Source organism: Trachurus japonicus, chromosome 21 (genome assembly GCF_045865225.1).
Source record: "Trachurus japonicus isolate A0001 chromosome 21, Traja_1.0".
Taxonomy (NCBI): Eukaryota; Metazoa; Chordata; class Actinopteri; order Carangiformes; family Carangidae; genus Trachurus; species Trachurus japonicus.
In genome coordinates this window covers 16,443,114-16,466,689 of record NC_140927.1, presented here as the reverse complement: position 1 = coordinate 16,466,689, position 23,576 = coordinate 16,443,114, and the positions used below count along the sequence as shown (strand labels likewise).

The window sequence follows — 23,576 nt, the reverse complement described above, 5'->3', positions numbered from 1 at the left end:
GGAGGAGAGGAAGTGAGGAGAAATGTCTCTCTCTGTTTTTGAGCTGTGAGACTGTAATTGCTGTTATAATCTGTTAGGACCCAGCAACATGCTTCTCATATACCTCAGAATTATTTTCTGGTAGACAGTTTTCATTAGATCAGGCTAGAGTGAGAACAAGTGGCACAATGTCCTAAAATAACCCCACTCTCTTATTTCCCTTGGAAATACCCAGTGTGTGTGTGTGTGTGTGTGTGTGTGTGTGTGTGTGTGTGTGTGTGTGAGAGAGTGAGCTTGTGTATCTGTGGGTTAGTATCTTGTAATCTTTGCATCCATGCATGTATGTGCTTGTTTGAGTGATTACACGTGTGTAATCTAAACCTGTCTTTGTTTGAAAGGAGACCTTCAGGAACCATTTGTTCCTGTTGGCAAAGGCTGTCCTTTCACAGAAAAACAACCTGCCTGAGGTGATTTAATGATATATTGTATACAATATAGGCATAACATTTAATTTGTTCTGGTTTGTTGGATCAAAAGCAGCAGAGACTGTGTAATTACAGTGTGGATAAGAAACACTCAAGATGATTCTGATAATAACATTCATATATATCCATGTATAGGTTTACTTAGGTGTTATCATAGCGCTACACAAACTCAGGCACAAGAGATAACCTTTCCTTTCACTGCTTCATAAAAGGTGCTGGTGCTTCCCTGCCCCCCTTTAGTACCCTGAACAGAGTGCTGAATCAGACCTCTCTCCCTTTCCTCTCATGCTGACCCATTGACTCCTGTTGGCCTGGTGAACTTCTCTACATGCCCTCCTGTAGTACTTTGGTTTCATTTAGATTGATATATCACATAGGCTATCACATCAATATATTAGGGCCCGACCAATATGGATTTTTTTGGGGCTGTTGCCGATGTCAATATTCGGGAATAAAAAATTCCAATAACCGATATATCGGCCGATATATTTTTTTTTTTTTCAAAAAAATAAAATTAAAACAAATAGCTGCTTTGATCCTTAAACATAGTTCAAACACTTGTTACAAAGATGTAAATACAGCCTTAACGTGCTCAGTCATAGAGTTATCACTATGGCAAAGTGACGGTTTTTGCAGAGGAGTAAAGGATGGAGCAATAATGTAAACTGTTACGTTATTCATTTACTTCAGGCCAGCAATGCATTTAACTGAGCACGAACATCGGTGTCTATCGGCCACTTTCTGGCCGATGTATGATTATGCTCTGATGGCTATAATCCGCCAAGTAAATTGGGTGGCCGAGTAATCAGTTGGGCCCTACAATAGCCTACAGTACATTGTACTGTTGGCTCCAGTCAAAGGCCACTGAAGTTATAGTGGGCTTACAAGGATGTTTTCACAGATAACAATGGTTTAGGAACCTAAACCTAAATCAAAACCATGAAGATAATATTGAATTTGGATCATATTCATCTTATGTGACACAAAGCAGGCAGCTAACTGCCAAAAATCTAAATCTGACGTTTTCAACTGCTTTAGGCTACAGAAGGCAGTGGTTAGTGTTGCAGGGAGCTTGCACCTTGCTGAAGGTCAGCACTAATTCACATTTTCTGCCACCACTGTTGGTTTTCCAATCAGCAGGTAACAGTGGTGGGTAGATTACGTTTGATTTATAGCACAGCCTGTCCCTCTTACCTGCTCTAATAAAGACCCCCAAACACAAACACCACCACAGCAACCACCCATCACTCACAGGAAGAGGGTTCCACTCACAATCTATAATAGAAGCCACCTTTCACAACACAACTGTTGTCCACAGTGAAACCCAACCCTTAAAAAGCTGCTAGGCTTTTGTAGAGACAGATGTCACCAAATGGTGAAATCAAATAAGTAGAAGCCGTTAGTTAATCTCTCTCTCTTTAAAAAAAATCTGGGTAGGAAGGAGGCCTATTTATTTAAAAACGTATTGTTCTTGGGTAGTAGAGCTACTGTGCCTAGTAAGGTCCTTCTGTTGATCATAGGCTACTTGTCTTTTTTCAGTGGGCCACAAATGGACTTGGATCCAGACCTGCGGATTTTATTGATATTACAAGCTGATATCAAGAATACATCTGTTATCATTGTGTTATAGGCCCTATGGCTGTTTTGACCAGCGCTGCTGTCTGTTTTATCGGGTTTAGAAACTTGATACACTTATGTGTGGGTGTGTCTTAGTAGCCTACGTAACCTGCTCATTTTGTATTAAACCTAATTTAGATTAAAAAAGGAAAAGCCGTTCGCTTATTCCACACCTCATGTGTTAGTAGAGACTCGTCTTTTAAAACCACAAAAGTTATCACGCCCATCTGCATTTATTTATAAATGATAGGCTATTGATCGGTAGCATGCTGCCTCTGCGCCAAGTTGAATGCTTGACTTTTTTTTTTAAGTAATCATTATTGCCCTGAAACACACAACTTCCTGTACTTGCCCTTCCTCTGATAATAATCTGAGTACAATGTGGGAGTTAAACACAAAAATAAACCGAAACTTGTCAGAATATCATCCAGGACCAGCAGCAGCCGCACGGTGGAATGTTTGGTATGCATCCTCTAGTGCGTAAACAACAACAGGGGGGAAATCGGCGTTTTAGTGTTGTTGCATTATTAAACAGGAACACTATAGATAGTCACAAATGCCGCGGTATGTTTTTAGTTTGAAATTAAGACTTATAATCAATGTCCCATCACACAAAAACAAACCAAATGCTGAGTATTTGGGGAATTTTGTGAAAAGTCGACTCCCCTCACTCCAGGAGCCGGAATGGTTTCGCCCACCGTAGCAGCGTCTGTCCTGCGCAGCGCCGACTGCAAATCAATGAAGCCAGTCAAAGCAGCGGGGCTGGGCAGTCGAAGTTAGGACAATTTACGGAGGTTTCTGTGGCTGGATAGTCGACGACAATAGGGATATGTATACATTTAATATGCACAGAAACCTGTTTTTGTGTCCTTAAGCGGAGTGAGGAGTATATATATGTCAACTAATTTTCTACTTATGCGAGGAGTTTGATGTATTTCGCGAGAAATTTGTAGCTTAACTAAAAAACATACCCTCCCTTTTCGAACTGAGGATGATTTTTGCTAATACTGGAAACCCACTAAGGACTCCGTATCGCAAACAGGTAAACATGCTAATATTTACCAAAGACCAGCCTTAAAACGTAGTGTTCACACAAAACCGACTATTGAAGTCGTACAGGGGTTCAGTGCCTATATCAAACTTAATGCATAGCCGCCGCTCGGACAGAAAGAGAACTTACTTTGGTTTACTTATGTCATCTGAAATTTGCAGTAGCCTATGTTGTGTTTCTGCGTCTGATGTGAGATCCAGATTAGGCCATTTATGCATAATGAGAATACCTGCTGCTCGGCTATGGTCCAGGTCTGATAGTGCTGGAGAGGAACAGGCCGAAGTCTTGAGTTTATGCTTGGCGAATTAAATTTCTGTACAGTCCAGACAGCAAAACAATAGGCTGAGCCTTTTGGAAAAACAACCCTTAACTAACATGAAGGATTCTTAAGGTCGAGCTGGCCATTAACACTATACTTCACAGAAACTCAGCAGCAGGCGCAGTTTATACAGCATATTGTGCAGTATTGTTTAATTTGGACCAATGGGCATTGTGGTTGTTGTCTATTTTGTGAAACCCACTTAAGTATACAATACATAACATGTTTGTAATATACCTACTCCTATACATTTGCCTGCAGTGTATGGTTCCCCTGTATTGTACAGAATTATACACTATGGGTGACTAACCACCCACTGAAGCATTAACTTTGCCCCAGTTACACATAGATTTTCTTTTTTTTTTTTAAACTCCCTTTAACCAAAAGATTTGAATAAGCATATTTACTCTGTCGTGCCCATGCTGTTCATCCTGTGGCTAGAGCTCCATGGGCGAGGCCTGTTACTGGAAGCCCTGTGTATTTCCAGCTCGGATATGACGGGCTCTGCTGATCTGGAACTGGCTGATAAGATGCCGTCCTCTCCCCATCACAGTCTGTGACAGTCCTGTCCTCTAAGTAGTCGGGCAGATGAATGAAAACAAATTTGACTTTCTGTCCCATAAAAAGGGGAAGAAAAAGGGGAAGTTGCAGTCAGCTTAATCCCAGACAAAAAAAAAAAAATCAAGCTGTTGCTGTATGTTGCTACACATGTTATGAACTGTTACTGCAATGTAATGTATGTTTGTTTTTTCATGTTTGCCATGTTCTTGAATCTATTTCCAGCTGACAGATGCATTTACTTATAATAACTGAAATATAGAGCTTAAAGTATTTATCTTTCATATTGCTTTTCCAGGTTTTATTTGTGTTTGTTTTTCAAATGTCTTGCCCCCTAGTTAAACTTCTTACTGTTTTTGTTTAAGTGTCAAACATACCTGAAATTTGTGTCTAAAACTAAAAACACCTAAGACAACTCCTACAGGCTTTGCTCTTTTGAGATGCTGAGAAATAAGACCTGTTATTGGATGAAAACCAAAGAGTTTTCATCTTAAAGACGCTGCATCACCTCTGAACTAGAATGATGACACAGTATATGCCACTAATACTTTGGCACATCAGTGAGATCATTTTGAAATCAAAGTCTTTCACCTTTGATGCCAACCTGAGTTTTATTCAGCATAATCTAAAGAGTAAGGCTTCGGCCCAGCTGTGATCCTTTCTCCTCTTGATAAGTTTAAAGAAAATATTTTGGTCATGACTCTTTTGTTTGTAAATGAGTGTTAGTCATGAGAGAAATGGTGACGTGTTTCACATTTCTTCTGTCTTTTCATTAAGTTTTCTCAGAAGAGAAAAATATTCCATGACTGCTCTTTTGTCACCTTTACAAGTAGCAACAGTAGTAACACTGTTGCTGTTGTTTTTGGTTGTTGTTTGACAGTAAAACTGTACAGTTAGATTTTTTATTAAATCTCCCAATGGAATACTTTCAACTTTGTGACTGTTCATGCTATTGAGAGCAATTAAGTGGTACTTATCCAGGGGGAAATAAGGTCTTAGGGCAAATATGCTTTGCCTTTTTCCTTCTATTTTCTAATTTCATATTCATGCAGTGCTATTTCCAGCTACATTTGCACAAACAAAACACATCTATATAGGACACCGGAAAGTTTCAGAGCCTCATCGCAGATAGTTACTAGTGTGGCCTAGCCTAGCCTAGCCTAGCGTGAAATTCAAACCTTCTCAGATTGTCAAAAACCAAGGTCTCCAAAAACCAAAATGCATCTTAAAGAGAATTCAAACACTTCAAATATGTGAGCGAGTAATCGATCAATAACACACACTGTCAAATGCTAATGTAGGCTAGGTGCTGATTTTTATACGTGGGATTACATCCAATGTAGAGCATCGCGTCACGGACTTGGTTTACAAGCTCCTTTGGATGTGTCCTACTGCTACAAGTAGCTGCAGCGGCTCCAAACCAGCCTTCCCTAATGACACTTCTTACTGGCACAGAACCAGCACCAGACTGAAAGCATCAGCTCTGGCCAGGACTTGATCTGATGTTATGTGCTGTAAAGGCACTCCACTCTCAATGAAAGGTGTGATAATACAAACTGCATTGAACTCAGTGCAGCTAATCACCACATTAGCATCAAGGGTAATCAAAACCCAAGAAATAACCCCCAAAGAACCTCTTAGGCCAAGGAGGACCAGTATAAACATTGCTAGCTACCTGATAATAAGACAGTTCTGATTTGGGACTCCAACTGAGCTTGTCAAAAAGGCGGAAAGACTAAAAATCTGCTTGGCTCACACATTTGTCAGTGAGCTGTCAGTTATTCTCTTTACACGTCCAAGTGTTGTGAGGATTATTATCCACACTGTATTTTATGACAATCTGCAAAAGAAAACTGGCACTGGGAAAAAACGGGGCTACTGGAGAAACTCAGCGACTGTCAATCACAGCAGGTGTTCGTTTCAGGCCCCATTCCAACTTTGGGGGAAGCAATCAAACCTTTTCGCCGATTCTTCAGTGTGAATGCGTGGTTGACGTTTATTAACTGTTTGAGTATCTTTTAGAACTATGAAGACCACTTTAAACCTGTCTGGTGTCTTCAAAACATCAGTGAATCCAGATTACTCTTTGCCAACCTAGGTCCCCCTCTTTGGTTGCCATACCTGAATGAGAATGTGTGGTTAAGGTTCCACTTGGAGGATGTCTTTATCCCAATCAAGGTCACAGCAACCCTCCTACACCCTCCACCACACTCAACAATCAAGAAGTTAGTTCAAGCTGCCACATGAAGTTCAGTCAAATGGATGGACAGTGATAAAGAACAGAAGTGGTCACTCTACAGGGATGAGATAGACCCCATGCTGCCTCCTTAAACATACTGGTGATTTTAAACAGCCGGTGGTCAAACGCAGCATAGCAATCACAGACCATCTGGTACCTGTCTCAGTTTTCTTATGTTTGTCATTGTTCACCAGTTCTCTTTCTTATCAGAGAATCCCTACAGCTTAAAATGAGCTCTTTTTTATTGCGAGAACATTGGCTACGATATTTTTAGTTAATTAGGCTATCTGACAATTGTTCAAGGTGTCTGTCTGCCTCTCATAAAAATTGTTTCCCTGCCACCGTGGCCAAGTGATTGCTCATGTTAGGAATTTTTGGGTCTTTGTGATCAGTAATAGAGAGAGTGAGTAAGATAGGTCTGGACCTGCTCTATTTGAAATGGGATTGTTGTGATTTGGCATCATACAAAGAAAGTGGCATGACTTCAGAAAGAATTCAGGAAGATTGTGAATGTTTTCAGTTGGCAAAAGCAAAAGTGATAGAGGCTCGTCCTACGTCACTCATTTCGTCATCATTTTTATCAATCAGTCAAGACTAAGCAGGAAAAGCAGAGCTCATCTCTTACTCATACAGTACCCTGCGTGTATGAATGTACCCTGGGAAATTTGCACACATTCATTTTGAATATCTCTTGCTTCATGACATTATTGTGATTCATCAATGCCTTCAGGAATTCCCAGAGCTCATCTTCCTTGGCATCATTAGATAAAATAGATTAAATTAGGGACGTGAACATTTATATTGATAAGAGGAATGACTGCGAAGCGATATCATTTGTGAATTTATTGAGCCGCTTGGAACTCACCCAGCATGTAAACGATCAGCAGGTCAGCATTCTAGACTCAGGAATAACCACAGGGTTATATATTAATAAAGTGTGAGTACTTGATTACTTGTCCATTATGTCCATCACAGTGTGTTTTTTTATGCCAACCTACAAATTCTATAAGACCATTTTTGGTGTTAAAGCAATTCTATGTGATCAATTGAACCAAACAGTTGTTACAACCCTTTCAATGATATGGTTTAAAATTTCATCAAAACATTGTCATTTTCTTGAAAAACTGCTGCTCCACTTAAGGATAAATCGAGGTTGACTGACAGAATATCCCCATGGTTAAACAATAACAGTTTTAATGAGATTAAGAGGCTCTGTTGGGCGGCTGAGAGAAAATGAAGGAAATTATAGGCTCACAGTTCACAGTAATATATGCTGTGATCCTATGTACCCTGCGACTACTTTTCCAATACGAGTAACCTTGATCAGCCATAGGCTGATGTCCAACCTTTCATTAATTAGAGAGATACATTATGGAAATATATTCAGGGCAGATAAAATTGCTTCATAAAGAAAGCAGTACCCTGGAGGAATTTCACTCAGGCTGTAGAACAGAACCTGAGACTAAAACAGCTCTTGCTAAAATAACCAGCGACCTCAGACTAAATCCTTGTGAAAATAAAGTCTTATCCAGTATCATTTTTACTGTCCAATGCTGCCACTCGGTGATGTCATTTACAAGTAATAATGTATAATGTATGTCTCCATAATTACGCAGATGACATGACACACAACTGAACCAAATGATACTGCGGATAACTCAAGTATTACCTGTCAAGGCAAAAAAATAAATGGTTGAGCAATCATTTCTTAAAGTTGCATAAGAACGCACACAAAATCCTATTAGTCTGTCCATAAAAGAAAGCAAGAAATTATTTTTAATAACCTGCGAAAAACTCCCTGGATTAAATCTGAGGATGAAAATTTTGGTGTCACGTTTTTACTGACCCCCAGAATCAAGTGAAGGGAACACATTAATCCAGCTTTAGCTTCCGTGCATGGGCCTCCATAACATTTATTTATATAAGGTCCTCAGTCTTACTTGACTAGGATCAAGCTACATCACTAACTCCACATTATACTGTAGGAAACCGGGCCACCATGCCTTAAAAAGAAAGCTAAAAGCGTAGTATCTCTTCACTTTAGATTTTATTTTTCATACTTTCTTCAGTCAGTCAAACAGCTGCTCACAAGAGATGATCCAATAGGCAGAAGTCTAGACTCGGGTTGCTCAATCCTGTCACCACTTCATGCTTGGGATTCCATCATCTTCCTCCCAGGTTGTGATTCCTCAGAGAGAGAGAGAGAAAGAGACAGACAGAGAGTGTTGGGGGGTGGGGATCAGTGTCAGATAGTAAAGAACACAAATCCCTGAAGGGGAAAGCTCTCTCATACCAGGATGTTTGTGTCTTCTAAACATAAAGCTCAAAGTTGTGCAATCGCAGAAGCATTTTAGCTTTTTTCCCATTGCCCTTTGCTGCTGCACACAGAAAATGGATCAAATATAGCTCAAGAAATGTGTAATTCAAGTAATTTGTCAGTGTTTTATATAAGGATTAACCATTACAGCAGAGGCAATTATTCATGTTGACCTGAAAAGAGCTTATTCTACACCTTGTAGCAGTGTGACACTGATGTCAGAGGTACAACCCCCTGTGGACCCCTTATTGTGCTGACTGTGTAGGTTTGTCAGAGATTGCCCTGCTGATGAGGATCACTGCTCTGCAAAACAGTATTTCTTACACTGGGCCCAAACCCACCATAATAGACATGCTATCATTAGTGGTGTGACCCAGGGAGTTTCATCTTTTTCTCGCCAATGTATGACTATATTTGAGGGACTTGATGAGGCCTCTCAGTGGACTTTTCTTGGACTGAACTTACATGAAGAGATGTCAAGCAAAAGGGAAAGTTGCATATTTTGATGCAGCTCAAATATTAATGTCAATAAAACTAATTATATCAATATTTTGGGACATAAAACGTCAATATTGTGTTTACAATTTCCCTCCACCAAAATGTGGCTGCAAAATCAGTTATTGCAGGTTTACACAACCCCTGACAAACTTTTTTTGGCCAGCCTCCAAAGCTTTAACATGCCTCCTTGAGGCAGTAATGAATGCATGTACTCCAGGGTGTGGCACTACACTTCACTTCAGACTGTATGTGTCTGATCACACCCTGTCACACCCATCAGTGATGGCAGATATAGACAAATGTGAAACAAAGTTGAAGCATCTCAAAGTATTCACCATTGCACTGGCAAAAGTTACACTAATGATCAGTGATTTTGTTGAATTAAACTTGTTATTAATCATTTAGGCTTTGCTGTATGTGGAGGGTTGTTCAATTATTTATGTACAACCAAGCCTGAATATAAATTTAACCTAGATTTTCTGTGTCTCCCTACCTACTCCAGCCACCAGTTGCCCCATCATCATACCCCATGGCTCCACCCAGCCCGAGCACCAACAGCAGCACCAACAACAGCAGCAGCAGTAGCACTGCAGGCTGGGACCAGCTCAGCAAAACAAACCTCTACATCCGAGGCCTGTCCCCTTCAACCACAGACCATGACCTGGTCAAGCTCTGTCAGCCGTGAGTACCACACTTCCTCTCACTATTATCTGGTATTGATCAGCCATTGATTTTTCGGCCTACCAAGTTTCCGAGTCTAGTTTTTTCATTTGCAGTGGCAGTCACTTATTGATTTACATTTGGTGATATACAAAAAAAGGTGTGAATAAACAATTTAACTAATGCAATTGCATGCTTAGTAAAGATCAGAATGTGTTGTCTTTGTTGCAATTTAAAGTTAAAGTATATTTTCTGTCTTTCTAAGAATCTAACTGGGTGATGACTTGAGCCCTACAGTTCTGTTTGAACATATCTTAAGAAATGATTTAAGATTCAGCCAGTGTTTTCTAACTGAGTTGCATAGATCATGCTATTGTACTGCGGGCTTCATTTGAATATGTCAAGGAAAACGATCTTGAGGACCACACAAGGACACAGCGTAGATCACGTACTGCTTCAACAGCACGTGTGGCCTAGCCAGCAGCAGAGATTTCATATATCATGTGTGTGGTTAAAGGGGAGATACTGTCAGCAGTGGGTTTGTCCACGGCTCCCACTGAGAGCTGAATGCTTAATGATCGTCAGCAAGAAGGACCACCCTGGCGCCTTGAACTTTCATTTTCCGACGCCCTGTCTTCACAATGGAATACTTGACTGAGACGTCTTTGAATGTTCTGTTTTATCAATTTTTACATAGATCTGTGGGTAAACATGGACTTTATTTTCTTTTGTACGTTCAAACTGTCACAGGCTCACACTGAATATCTGTGAAGTGCATTAGTAACTATGTGTACATGTGCAATGTTTTTGATGGCAATTGGACATGTTTTGAGATTAGAGTTCAAAAGGAGGAAAGGTCATCAATTCATGCTCTTTCACTCAGTTTCCCATTTTTTGTAATCCCAGGGTTTATTATCCTCATTCTCTGCATAGTGATTTTTATTGCCATCAGTATTTTTAACATGACATATATAAACAGATTTGAACCAGTAATTTACAGATAGTCTTACTCTGTCTTTTTTCTCGTGAGTAGAATGTTTTTTTTTCTTGCTGTTGAGATGAAATTTGGATGATGCTGTGGGATTACAAGTGAGGAGGGATCGCCTAAAAGAGAGATGCAGGGGAGGAGGGGGATTCTAAGACAGTTTTCTCATGACCTCTGACCACAACTGCTCAACTAGTGTTCAGAGCCAGAATACATAGGGCAGTGTGTGTGTGCAGTGGGACAGTGTGTGCAGGTGTTGCTGTTTGTGAAGCCCAGATGTTGCATTCTGTGAGCGCTGGACTTGTGGATTCTCGAGGACTTTGATTTTGAGACTTGAGATTTTGTTTCAGACCTCATTTTCGTTTGAACTGTCCACATAATTTTTGCTGAAATGTAGAAAAATAGAAAAATAAAATAAATGGCTTCAGTAATGAACAATTAAAAGAAGTAAAGCTGCTGTGTGTTTATAAAAGAGAAAGTGAGAGACAGCGTTTGTGGTTTTTACTCATCCACCTGAATACTGTTAGGTTTTTCAACAGTTCCCGCATCAAAGCTTCTTGAATGAAAATGCTGTGGTAACTCGGCATTCTCAGATGTTGATCGGCACGCATACCAACACCTCTCTGCTGAAAGTTTGGCAAAGTCTGGCCACACCAGACCTTTGAATGTGATAATCTCTGTGTTTTGTGAGGCAGTCTTTTACGCTCACATGCAGGCATCCTCTGTGAAAACAAATGTGAAAACAATGTGCCATGACATGCCCCGAGCTGTATACAGAACTGTTGTTACTAAATTTATAATGGAAATTAGACGTCAGAACTTTACACAGTATAACTCCTATTATAAAAAGATAGTAGACTGATAAATCAACTGCCCAGAGGCCTTAACAGGATGATACCCAATTCTTTCCTCTTTCCTTTCCTTTCCTTTGCGAAAGACTGTGACTTTGTACAAAGTGTGACAGTGGTTTAGTTGGGCCAAAAAAAGGGACTGTTTAGCTTAGCACTCACATGGTGGGGATTTTCAGCACCACATGGAAACCACTTCCTGTTTCTCATATTTTTGTGGTGATGTCATAGATTGTTGCTCAACCCTCTCCCTGTGTGTGTGTGTGTGTGTGTGTGTGTGTGTGTGTGTGTTTTATAACTGGCCCTGTCTGGTATATAATCCTGCTAACAATGTCTTGCCTCACTGCTCCTCCCATAGGTATGGCAAAATTGTATCAACAAAGGCGATCCTGGACAAGGCAACAAACAAGTGCAAAGGTGTGTGAGTTTCTATTGTTTCAAACAACACCCTCTATTATTTCTCTTTTAATTACGTATGAATAAAGAAAACTCATGAAGTGGCCAGAGGGAATGCACGCCTTGCTGCAAGAGAGGATGTCACATGGCACGCAACGTGTGAATGCGCCTAAACCTGGAGTAATTTAACAGCTATGGAGTTGTCTCAGACGATGTGTTCATGTCAGGAAACAGGACAGCCAGGCTGCTTAAAGCTGTCTCCCAGCTCATGTTATTTTAAGCCTCAGCCCTTGTCTGTTGGTGTGTCACTGCTGTGGGTGGTTCCTTGGGAGAGGGGCAGACTCCTCCTCCCTCGGCTGAATGACAGTGCTGGTTTTGTACCCGTTCTAATAGACTGCCCACCTGGCTAAAGAGAGACTTACTGATTCTCTCCAGTGCTGATGGGATTAAGAGAATGCTTTGTCACTCTCTGGATTATACAGATGCCAGTTAATCGAAGGCTCTCTGTGAAATGGGACACCGTTAAATACCGTGTAAAGCTCTGACTGAATTTTAAATAGAACTCGGAGATGGCTGTAACAATAACCTTGTGTGACCTTAAGTCTCACAAAACACTTTATTCGACCAAAGCCTTTGCTTTTTGTCTGATTTCACACTTTATCAAGATCTTTTTGTCACTTAGAGAAGCAATTACATTAAACTTTCAGTAATGTGACCCCTTTCTCAGCTGAAAGAGCCCTGACATACAGTATTCACCATAATTTAGCTTGAATGGGTTAAATACTGCAGGTAAAGTACAGGCCAGAGACTATGCTTTCCCCCGGTCTGTACCTCCCAGGACAAAGAGCTGACCTGAGCCATGAATGTCACACTGGTATCTGCATCCTCAGCACTTTTCTACCTGTACTTCCACACAATCACTCACAAACAAACCCACATGCACACACACAAGCATACATTCATATTAAATTAGTTAGACCTACATTATGCAATAGTACATACTCCCTGTACAGCAACACAAAATGTATACCTTGATAATAGCAGCACGTTTACGCACAAATGATCACTACCCATTAGAGAGAGGCATGGGTCAACCCACAGCAACACACTGGCTCCTCTATTATCTGTGGCAGCTATAGAATAGTCTCCTAAAATGTGCTGTTTGTCTCCTCAGGATACGGCTTTGTGGACTTTGACAGCCCCACTGCAGCTCAGAAAGCTGTCGCTGCCCTGAAGACTACTGGTGTCCAGGCTCAGATGGCAAAGGTGAGGATTCATTCCAGTCTAATCCTGATATCACATCCATACCAGTCACCCATTAACACTGTTTCCCCTCCATCTGGATGGTTAGGCAGCTTAAACCTAATCCTTGTGGTATTAAATACCAGGACTGGAATCCATGGCTGCTAGGTGTCTGCTCCTCAGCACTTGGCCTGTAGACCGCTCAGTGCCTGTGATCAATGACTTGAATCACGAAGAAAGCTTAATACTGAAGTATAGTACGTGTGTATTCATGGAACTTATTTGAGTTTAAGGCATTTGTGCTGGTCAGCACCAGATTTCCTGAGACACGCTTCCACGTAGCAGGATAAAATGTAGCACATGTGCACTAGGTTGTTTCAGTTTGCAAACAAAGTACAGACAAAGTATCAGTTTCCGTCCATAGTGTGAATGTTTGCCAGATGAGGTTCTGTCATTTTGTGCAAAGAATTAAGCTGCAAAGAATGGGTGGAGAGATATAAATGCAGGCGGTTTGCTTCCTGCTGGACTCACTACAGTGATGGAAATTACAATAATTATTAATGAACACTACCAGCAAACAAGCAACAGTAGATGGGCTGTGGTGGTTAGTGTTCTCCAGACTTGCATTTGAACCTTGGGGATATTGCTATTCAAGCCATTTGAGATTAGAGTTCAGATGAAGGAAAAGGTCATAAGTTCATGCTCTTTAACCCAGTTTAGCATTTAGTCTAATCCGAGGCTAAAATATCCTCCTAGATACATCAAGACTGCTGTTACTGTAGGCTACAGTATATAGGTCATTTTTAACAAGAAAGGCTCTCCACATTATGGAACATCGAAATTTCAGCATAACTACTGTAAAAATGAAAAAACTCCTTCCAGATATCACCAGGCAGTTAGAGTATACATACATGTTGGTTGAAACAAAATGAATATATCAATTTATATAGGACTTGGCACCAAATCATGCAGCCAGATATGCACTGGATGCCATATGTGGCCCTTTTTAAGTCTGTCAGAGTGGTTTATTTTGGCTTAAAAAGAAGGGTCTGTTTAGTTTAGCACTCACATGCTGGGGACTTTCAGCACTACACAGAAACCACTTCCTGTTTCTCATATTTCTACAGTGATGTCATTGATTGTTGCTCAACCTTCCCTCCCCGTGTGCTTTTGCATTGGTGAGAGAAGGGTGTTTCAACACCATTTCCATCTGCCTGCTCCTGCACTGAGTGCTCTGCCTATAGCTTATTTCTTTTATTCTATAGACTTGTCCTTTTGCATTTACAGTAAAGCCCATTTGCTTTGTTGCAATAACAGTATAGCTGATGCAGGTTGATGGAGTACGCACTAGGTCAGGCCAGCTCTTGCCCTTAATGTTAACATGAATTCGAATTTGGTAATATACTGATGTGTTCATACATGTTTTATAATGCACCTGTGTTTTTTTTTTTCTTCGCATGTGTCGCACGCTCATGCATGTGTCAGTCGACAGCTCCCAGCTTGGCTGACAGAGAGTGGTTTTAGACGTGAAGGCGCCAATAGTCAGACTATAGCATGCAGAGATTGGTGTTGCTGACAGCAGGATGACGTGTGAATGTGTTTCTGTGCAGGAGAGACTAAAAACACAGCCCTCTCATACATACAGCACATGCAGCATGTCCCACAGAATGACACTTATACCTCTCAAAAAATGAATGTTCAGCAAATGAGGCCTCATTTTGTAAATATGTTTAAAACATAGAAGAACAGGTCAAAAATACAGAAGCACATCCCTCCTTGTCACTGAGGAAGCTGCAGCTATATGGTAGTGTGTTGAATGAATTGCATCCAGTGTTATCTGGACAGTCATTCAATGTTTCAACACACTGCAGATGCAGCTTTATTTGTTCCTAATATAATAAAGCAGATTATTAGCTAGGGTGCTATAAAGTAAGGCCGTATTACTTTTGACATTATACTTGTCTCTGTGACATAGGAAAAGGAAGTAAATAATTGTGCGTCGTTATGGTAACAGGGACCAGGCAGGGGAAAAATGAGTTCCCATACAACACTATGCAAGAACCCTTAGCCTCATTTCCCTGTCTGCAGATCTGTGCAGCTTCTTGACATGCCTCTGTGCACCCATTTTACTTTTTTAATTAAAAGAGAGCAGCTTTGAGAGGCATGCCTAAGTTTAATCTTTGTATTGTGGAAGGTAAATGCCATTATAAAGTGCGAGCCTTTCAGTCCAGCTTTATTCACACTCTTGCAGAAGCATGTTTGGGCTTAATCGACTCTCTGACAAAAGTCCCCTTTCCTGTTTTTTTTATCTGCTCAGGCATCCTTCAACAGACTTTCTCTCATTATTATTACAAAGGCAGGTGGTGGGAAGTGGCCAGATAACAGTTTCCCTTCTTTTTACCTGATATTATTTCAGTGAATGCTTTGTTATACTTGGATATGTGTGTCCCAAAAAGGTTATTAATATGGGCTAAATTGTGTATTATGAAATTCTTTAAGATGTTTTATCAAGGCGTGTTCAGTAAATTAATGAAAGAATTGCATTATTATATTATTTTTTGAGGGGAAAGTTGCAGTAACCCTAAAAAAGCAGGATAGGGAGCGCTCTTGAGAAAGACACACAATATCCTCACTTCTCCGGTGGAGCAGCTCAGTGGTCACCAGATAAGACTGAGGCTGCACTGAGCCTCTACCAGTTGAGAATGTAGAGCAGAGTACCACCAAGAAAATATTGTTAAGGCCCTTTGTAGTAGGTCAAATGTTTATTTTACAGACTCTCTTCCTCTCTCTGTAGCAAAACAAAGAGCTCTTCATCCACATGCATGTGTCACAGTACACATACATACAGTTTGTGACTGAGTCATATGTGTCCAGTTTTACATCGGAAAAGATTAAATGGTCACTCTTGCCTTGCCTTCAAACCTGTTTCCTAAAGAATAGAAATGACATGAGAGCAAAGATGAGGTCAAAATAAATCATGCATTAAGTGGTGATGGGTGAGGATGGAATGACAGAATAGAAATCAGCTTCCTGTTATTAACAATTTAACAGTTCCCTCACTGGATGGGGTCATTTAGGTTACATTAAGCAGGATAAATGCTCCTCTCTGCCACCAAATAGCTAAAAGGTAAAGAAAGAAAGAAAGAGAAAAGCCGCCTTTTTTGGATTTTGGGCTCATTTGTGTGTGTGTGTGTGTGTGTGTGTGTGTGTGTGCTGCCATATGTGAAAAGCAGGTAGGAGTATTACTGGACTGCTGCTCCCTTTTGAGTTATTAGAGCTGCACAGAGATGAGGTGCTGAAACAAATCCCTGTACTCCATCCTCTCATCTCTCCTTCATCTCTTTTCAGGGCCACTCTGTCTGCCTGAAAAACCTGAAAAAACGTTACTTGGGTTTTTGTTGCAGTGCAAACTAGGGTCCCATTTGTTGTCCTCTAATGCTGAAATGTTGTATTAGTTCTAGCGAGCCAGCCTGGCTCTATAGCTGATCCTGAATGCAGCACACCATTGATGAATAGTAATGGCGAGAGGCTGCTCCCCAGAGACCCGTAGCCATGTCTTTTGTTTCTGCTGATGCTATTAAAATACAGCAAGAAATCAGCTGATGTGAGCCTTAAGCCAGCGTGGGCTGCATGCTGATAGTGACCCTTTATTACCTCAAACCACCCAACAGAAACAGGCAGGAAGAGGCAGAGACATGATGGCACCGCTACTAACGTCTGCATTAAAAGTCCATTCATGGGATAAATTATATGGAATTGAAAGGAAAATTCTTCTTCCTCTTTACATTGCCACATTATTGAAGTCAGTTTGAAAGAAATATCTGTTTACCTGTGTGTTTCAATAAAAATGTCCAATATTTTATTTAAATTGCATATGGCTTGCTCTTCTCTCTCTTTATGATCATACAGCAACAAGAACAAGACCCCACAAACTTGTACATCTCCAACTTGCCTCTGTCTATGGATGAGCAGGAGCTAGAGAACATGTTGAAGCACTACGGCCAGGTCATATCCACACGCATCCTGAGAGACTCCAATGGAACCAGCAGAGGAGTGGGCTTCGCCAGGTCAGTTTACTTGTATAATTCATTGTCAGAAACTCAAGATGTTTTTGCTTATGCTAGATATATTGCAGCTAAAATATTTCAATGTATGGTATCTACCTGAGATGGCTGACTCTATCCAGCATGGTATGCTGTCAGACCAGGTATGGCAGGAAATATGTTGGTTAGCGTCATGATGAAAATAGACCCTTTCACAGCAGTAAACAGGAAGAGACCACTGTTTGACCAGTGAAATTGAAATTATGCCAGAGACAGGGGAAATGAGACAAGTGGGTCGATGGGAAATTACTTTTAGGAGACAATAGTACTAACAGTACCAACGACTTTAGATCAAGGCGGCTATTCGAAACCAATTACCAAAGATAACGCGACATGTAACAGGGTGGCATATAACACATTTCAAGCTGTTTTTATAACGATTAAAAATACACAGAGTTCTGCTGATTTCTCATCATCAATTAGATACAGATTTCTAAAATTAGCAAGGAAAAAGACCCAGATTTGTTGTTGATAGCAAGGTGGAAAGAACAGTTCAAGTATGGACAAATGGAAACTCCTTTAGAAAATAGTTTCACAATGACTAGATGATTTAATTATAGTGATAATGCTCGCCTCCATCAGTCATACTTGCATAACCACAGGTTTGATAGAAGTACCTGACAGGCAAGGCCGTGGTCACAACAGATGAAACAAAAAAACATGACACATTGTAGCATATTTGTTTGCGTGGGTGAACCCTAATGGGACTGTGTGGTAAAAGGGTGAAAACACAATATGATTGCAGATAAGAATCTTTTATTTTGAACCACCTTTTCTAGCGACCCAGAAAGGAAGCAGATTTTGGAAATCACCTGCTCACGTCCTCATCACTGCAGTCGTTGCTGATGTAGTTATGATCTGTTTGTCTTTTACAACTTTAGGATGGAGTCAACTGAAAAATGTGATGCAGTCATTTCTCACTTCAATGGAAAGTTTATCAAGACACCTGCAGGAGTTCCAGGTAAGACATGCTATATAATATTTGATTTTTACAGATATACCTTGTAGAAATGCCATGAAAAGAATACGTAAAAGAAAATAATAGTTTTGTGTTCTAAGGACTGTGAAGGGTAATGAATGTACAGGCAGAGAGAAGTGGTCAGCCAGCTGATTCATGCCTCTAACAGGAGTCAGAGAGTCTGCTGGTGAAGAGCTTATATACACTCAGCCCTAAGAGGTGGAGCAAGACTAAGACAGCAAGAGAGAGAGAGCTGCTCTGTGTGGCCTCCGCTACCTCACTAAATTTTTTAATTGGATTATTAGACTGAAATAGTCTCTGCTGGCCTTGCCTCCTTTAGGAAGGGGAGGGGATTACAGCTCCACAGCTGCCAAATTAGATGTCTGTCTGTGTTCTCAGGCTGCCTAGTAAATGTGCATTCCCAGGCTTTAGGGGGTGAATGACTCCAGCAAGTAATGACAGATGTCTCTGTCTTTGTGATTGACTTTCTTTCAGAACAAACTCTTATTTCATTCCCTTAACATTTCTCATTCCCCAGTACCCTCCGAGCCCTTGCTGTGCAAGTTTGCAGATGGAGGGCAAAAAAAGAGACAAAGTCAGAATAAATTTGCCCAGAACGGTCGGGGCTGGGGACGGGACGGTGACTCGAGGCTGGTAAGTGATGTCCAGGATGGAGTAAGAGACCTGAATGGCTGATGTTCAATCCATGAACAGTTATAATAAAAGATAAACTTTAGGTGTTATATGATAAACAACACATGAAGGTACAACCTGACAAAAAGAGGCACTTTGACTGAGTAGAAATAGTGTAACATCTGTCTTCTTTGAAGCTTATTTCATTTTTAATGTGTTAATGTGTTGCAATCCTGGCCATACCCTTTGTTAATGTTTTTTGTAAAGCCTTGTGTAGTCAAGGGCGCCCTCTTTCACTTTGGAGGGTAATACATAAACAGTAGGCTGCGGTACAATGCTATTGTGTTGGAGATGCGTGCATCAGTTGATTTGCCAGACCTGTGCTGTCCTTTTCCCTCAGGCTGGAATGACACTCACATATGACCCCAGTGCAGCTGCTATGCAGAACGGGTAAGCTACAGCATTATGTTGATTACAGTGTCATGGCCAGTATGTGTGTCTACTTTACATCATTATTTTAATGAAAAACACTTTCTTCTGTGTCCACAGATTTTTCCCACCAGCATACAGTATCTCAAACAGGATGATTGCCCAAACGTCCATGTCTCCTTACATGTCTCCAGTTTCTACATACCAGGTTCGAATGCTTCTCTGTAGTGGTGTATATAAAAAAAAAACTTAAAACCAATAAGAAAAAACATTCCATTCAGCAGTTTTTTCATGTAGTAAATTATACAGTTATTATAGTCATTGATTTGATTTATGTATCGCATTTGTCATCTTAATTCATAAACATGTCCTCTGGGGTTTTGGACACAAGTTAAATGTGACAAAGGGCATTTGGGCCTTTCAAGCCGGATGCTGTGCCAATTACTGGGAGCATGTGATCTCTGGAAATAGCAGCTGTTCAGTGCCTGTGTGTTTACAGAGTGTGTTTGTGTGTGATGTTCCAGGTGCAGAACCCATCCTGGATGCCTCATCAGCAGTATATCATGCAGCACCCAGTAAGAGAAAAAAATCCTTCCAGCTTCTTATCATCAGTGTATTCATCAAGACTCCCTTTCCCTTTTCTCTTTATCTCTGTTTCATAAATTACATGTGTGGCTGTCACAAAACCGTAACATTTCTTCTGTAAACAAACACAATATGGAAGAGTAGTAGTTATACATAAGGTGACACTGATCTTTGTGGATTTAATGTGCTGAAGTGTTTGTATAGGAATGTAAAAATGACTGCTTTAGAGAAGCTATATAAAGATATGCATTTCATGACAGATGCTGCAGAATATTTAATAGCAGATGGGTTTGAATTGAGAGAGGAGAGTCCTTTCTGGCTTTGAAAATGAGCCAAGAAAACACTGTAAGATGCACCAGGCCAGCCAAGATGCTCATAGACAACTTACTCAACTTGCAACTACTCACCTTCTGCTGTGGGCAGGAGATGAGAAGTCTTGAATTTTTTATTTTTTACTTTTTGCCAGAATTTCAGGCATAGCTCCTCCAGCATCCAGTAACCTTTACTCCCTACATTTGTTTTAAAGTAGTTTAGTTTTAGGAACATATAACCCTCATAGCTGTACACACTCCTACCTCACCTGCATGCTGTTTTCTCTCAGGGTACAGTGATATCGCCCTCTATGGACCCATCCATGTCACTGCAGCCTGCCTCGATGATCGCCCCCCTCACACAGCAGATGAGTCACCTCTCTCTGGGCAGTGCGGGAACGGTGAGGCAATGCCACATGGAGTCAGAAATGACTTCACACATTGTACTTTCTAAAACATTGTGAATGTGACAATTTCTCCCCTTTACTGTGCAGTTCATGGCCGCAAACACAGCTATGCAGGGAGCATATATCCCACAGTATGCACACATGCAGACAGCTACTGTTCCTGTGGAGGTATGTGCTGCCCTCTGTTTATAAACCATTGTCTTCATTTAAAACTACAGCTCACTATATTGAGGAAAACGGCGGTGACTAAGAAATACTTCACTCTCTTTTCCAGGAAAATGGTGCACACTCACAAGTGGACTCATCCAGAAATCATTCCCCATATCCATACCAACAAACCAAGTAGGGCTGAGGTAACATTCGTACAACAGCTAAAACAATCATGTCTACACAACGCAATGGACGCTAAGGATCTTTTCACTGTTTTGCACAGGTTCTGCAAATGTTTAAGTGAGACTATTTTTGGTATCATTTCAGAGCAAATATCTGAGTTCGTCAAATGATTCAAATTATATTTAAAAACAAAAAAAAAAGTTTTGAAAAAGTTTTATTTTCATACTAGAACGTTTATTTTTTACCAAGGATTGCTGCAGGATACAAGAAAGAATCATGTGACTAGTTGTTCCAAGTGCATGATAGTCAATATGTCTTTTGTTAATATTTCCAGATTTTTTTTTCTTGAAGATTTTTTTTTTCAGCCAGATATTTTGAAAATGATGTTTTTGTGCTTGCTGTGTGAGTGTTGCTATGGTGAAGTATTAATTGTTGTTTTCTTGTACAGTGATTTCTCCTAGTACTTTAGATTGATCTTGCTGTCTGATTAAATCTTGCCTTAATAGTTGTGATACAGTAGTTGTACAGACCATAGCAGAGAGTGGCAATAAGCAAAAGCTTTTACTTTGAAATCAGCCACACAAGACTTTTAAAACAAACAAACAAAAAAATATATAAAAACCTGTGTTTTTGCTTTTCCCTCCCACTGCTAGAAAAGTAGATGTAATTTTAGAGAAAAATGTTTTTGAATGAAAAGAGTCCACATCTGATGATTTTATTGGATGTAATATTTATTTAGTAAGAAGGCCCTACATGTGTCTGGATGTTGGAATGATGAAACTCTGCTGAGAGATCACTTTTTGAATCTTGCCTTTTTAAATACTTGTAGAGTAGTTGAATTGATCTTTGTGGGGTGGGTGGGTGAGATGGGACTAATGTGTTTTTGTTTGTTGGTCGTGCTTTTGTCTTTTTTGGGGGTGATGTTAATTGTTATTTTGATGGATGTGTCTTTTCCACTTTTATTTGAAAACCTAACAGGACTCATGATTGTGCAAAAAAAAAAAAAAAAAGAACTCATCAAAGCCTTGTAATAGAACTAAGTTAGGGGGTAAAATGAGACGAATATGTGTATTTAATTGCACCTCACTCTTTGACAGGAAACTAACAAACTTGGCACTTTCAATCATAGTTTACTTCACCAAAGATTGTGAGCTAGTACACAGAGGAAATAGCATAATTTGTCTCTTTAACTGCAGATTAGATTGCAGTTTGGACAGTGTGCCTTTTTTGTACATTTACATTCAGTTTTCATAGGTATTAGTAGAGTGCAGACACACACGCAAGCATGAAGGAAGGCCTGGATCCAACAAGTGCCACAGATGAATTTCATTCACACAGAAAATGCAACATTATAGGAAAAAATAAGGTTATGGTAAAAAATAATTGAAAAACAATGAAAGGACAGTGCTAATATAGCAGTCTCATATGGCGTACATAGCACTAAAAAAATAAGTCTGATTACTTTTTTTTTTTGATCATATAGACTAAAGCAGGCTTTTTGAAGAAGTCCTCTGATAAGCCTGTGATTCGACCTGGTGGTCAGTCTGACCAGTTATCTACCTCAGAGTTTTCTTTCTCCTCTGTATTAGGTCGGGTTAGCAGGTCCAGCCCGCCCTTCCAGACCAAATGCCACGCTCAGGAGCTGGCCACATACAGCTGTTTCCTTTCAGGTTGTTTTGAATACTTTTTTGATTTTCATCAGACCTATTTTTTTATGATGTATTATTCTAATCATTGGGGGAGATGGGGGAGGGGGAGGGCGTGACACGTTTCTACTCATGTGTATGCATTCAGTTTTTTATAGTTTCCAAATAGCTGCTGCTTTTATGACAACAGATTCCAGAGGCTGAGCTGAGATCTTTAAAGACCAACAACAACATCAAAGCTTTGTGGTCTTTACTTGGATCTGTGCTCCTTTAAAACAAGCATGTTTCTTTTTGTTGTTGTTGTTGTTTTTGGCTTTGTCTTGGATCTAGACAAACTCGCAGCAGCATTTCCTCTGTAGTTAACTAGAGTGTGCAACAAATGTAGGGGCCGCTATACTTGAGATTTCTGTGTAATGCCTGAGACTGAGAAGTAATACTGTCATGTGAGGTTTATGCTGCTAATGGTGTCTGAACCAAGTGCCATAGTATCTGGATCAAGAGTTGCAAAGGTGCATCAAAGAAAATTGCTCATCTAGGTAACCATCATGTTGAACAGTCACTAAGTTATATGAAAAAGTTCTAATTTATGAAAAATTTTGTACAGACAGCTTAAGGAAAGAAAGAGATTTTCATAGTGCTAGATGAAAGTTTATTGTTTTGTTTTGTTCTTTCTTTCTTTTCTTTTTTTACTTGTGCTACACAAATGCCAGTGGTAATTTGTATGTACAGTTTAAGGAAACTTCTTCTGTATTTTTGTTTTGTAGTGTTTCTCAAAGCCAAAGACCTCTGCTTTTTTTTAGTAGCTTGTTGCCTAAGGTTTATTCTGTTCATTTCTTTGACATTTTTGAATAAAAAAAAATAAAAAATAAAAATTCACCCATTTAATCTGTTGGGAGTCAAGTGTTTATGTAGAAAATGTGCTGCTCTTTATCATCAACACAGGAAACATGTTCTTACCTGTCAAATCATGTAAATAC

The 23,576-nt window shown here is 40.1% G+C and overlaps 1 protein-coding gene across 2 annotated transcripts; it reads left to right on the top strand.

The window, feature by feature from the left end:
• Positions 1-2,813: 2,813 nt before the first annotated feature.
• On the top strand, positions 2,814-23,472 carry rbms1b (RNA binding motif, single stranded interacting protein 1b). Of its 2 annotated transcripts, XM_085765692.1 has the most exons (14): positions 2,814-3,123; positions 9,566-9,744; positions 11,915-11,973; positions 13,127-13,218; positions 17,104-17,261; positions 18,179-18,258; positions 18,794-18,909; positions 19,289-19,338; positions 19,438-19,525; positions 19,842-19,892; positions 20,504-20,614; positions 20,708-20,788; positions 20,895-20,973; positions 22,543-23,472. In XM_085765692.1, exons 1-13 carry the CDS (start codon positions 3,073-3,075, stop codon positions 20,964-20,966), a joined length of 1,188 nt encoding a protein of 395 aa, XP_085621818.1. In that variant the 5' UTR covers positions 2,814-3,072; the 3' UTR covers positions 20,967-20,973; positions 22,543-23,472. The 2 variants fall into 2 exon arrangements, with proteins under 2 accessions (XP_085621818.1, XP_085621817.1); XM_085765691.1 differs by having other exon boundaries at positions 20,895-23,472.
• The last annotated feature ends 104 nt before the right edge of the window (positions 23,473-23,576 follow it).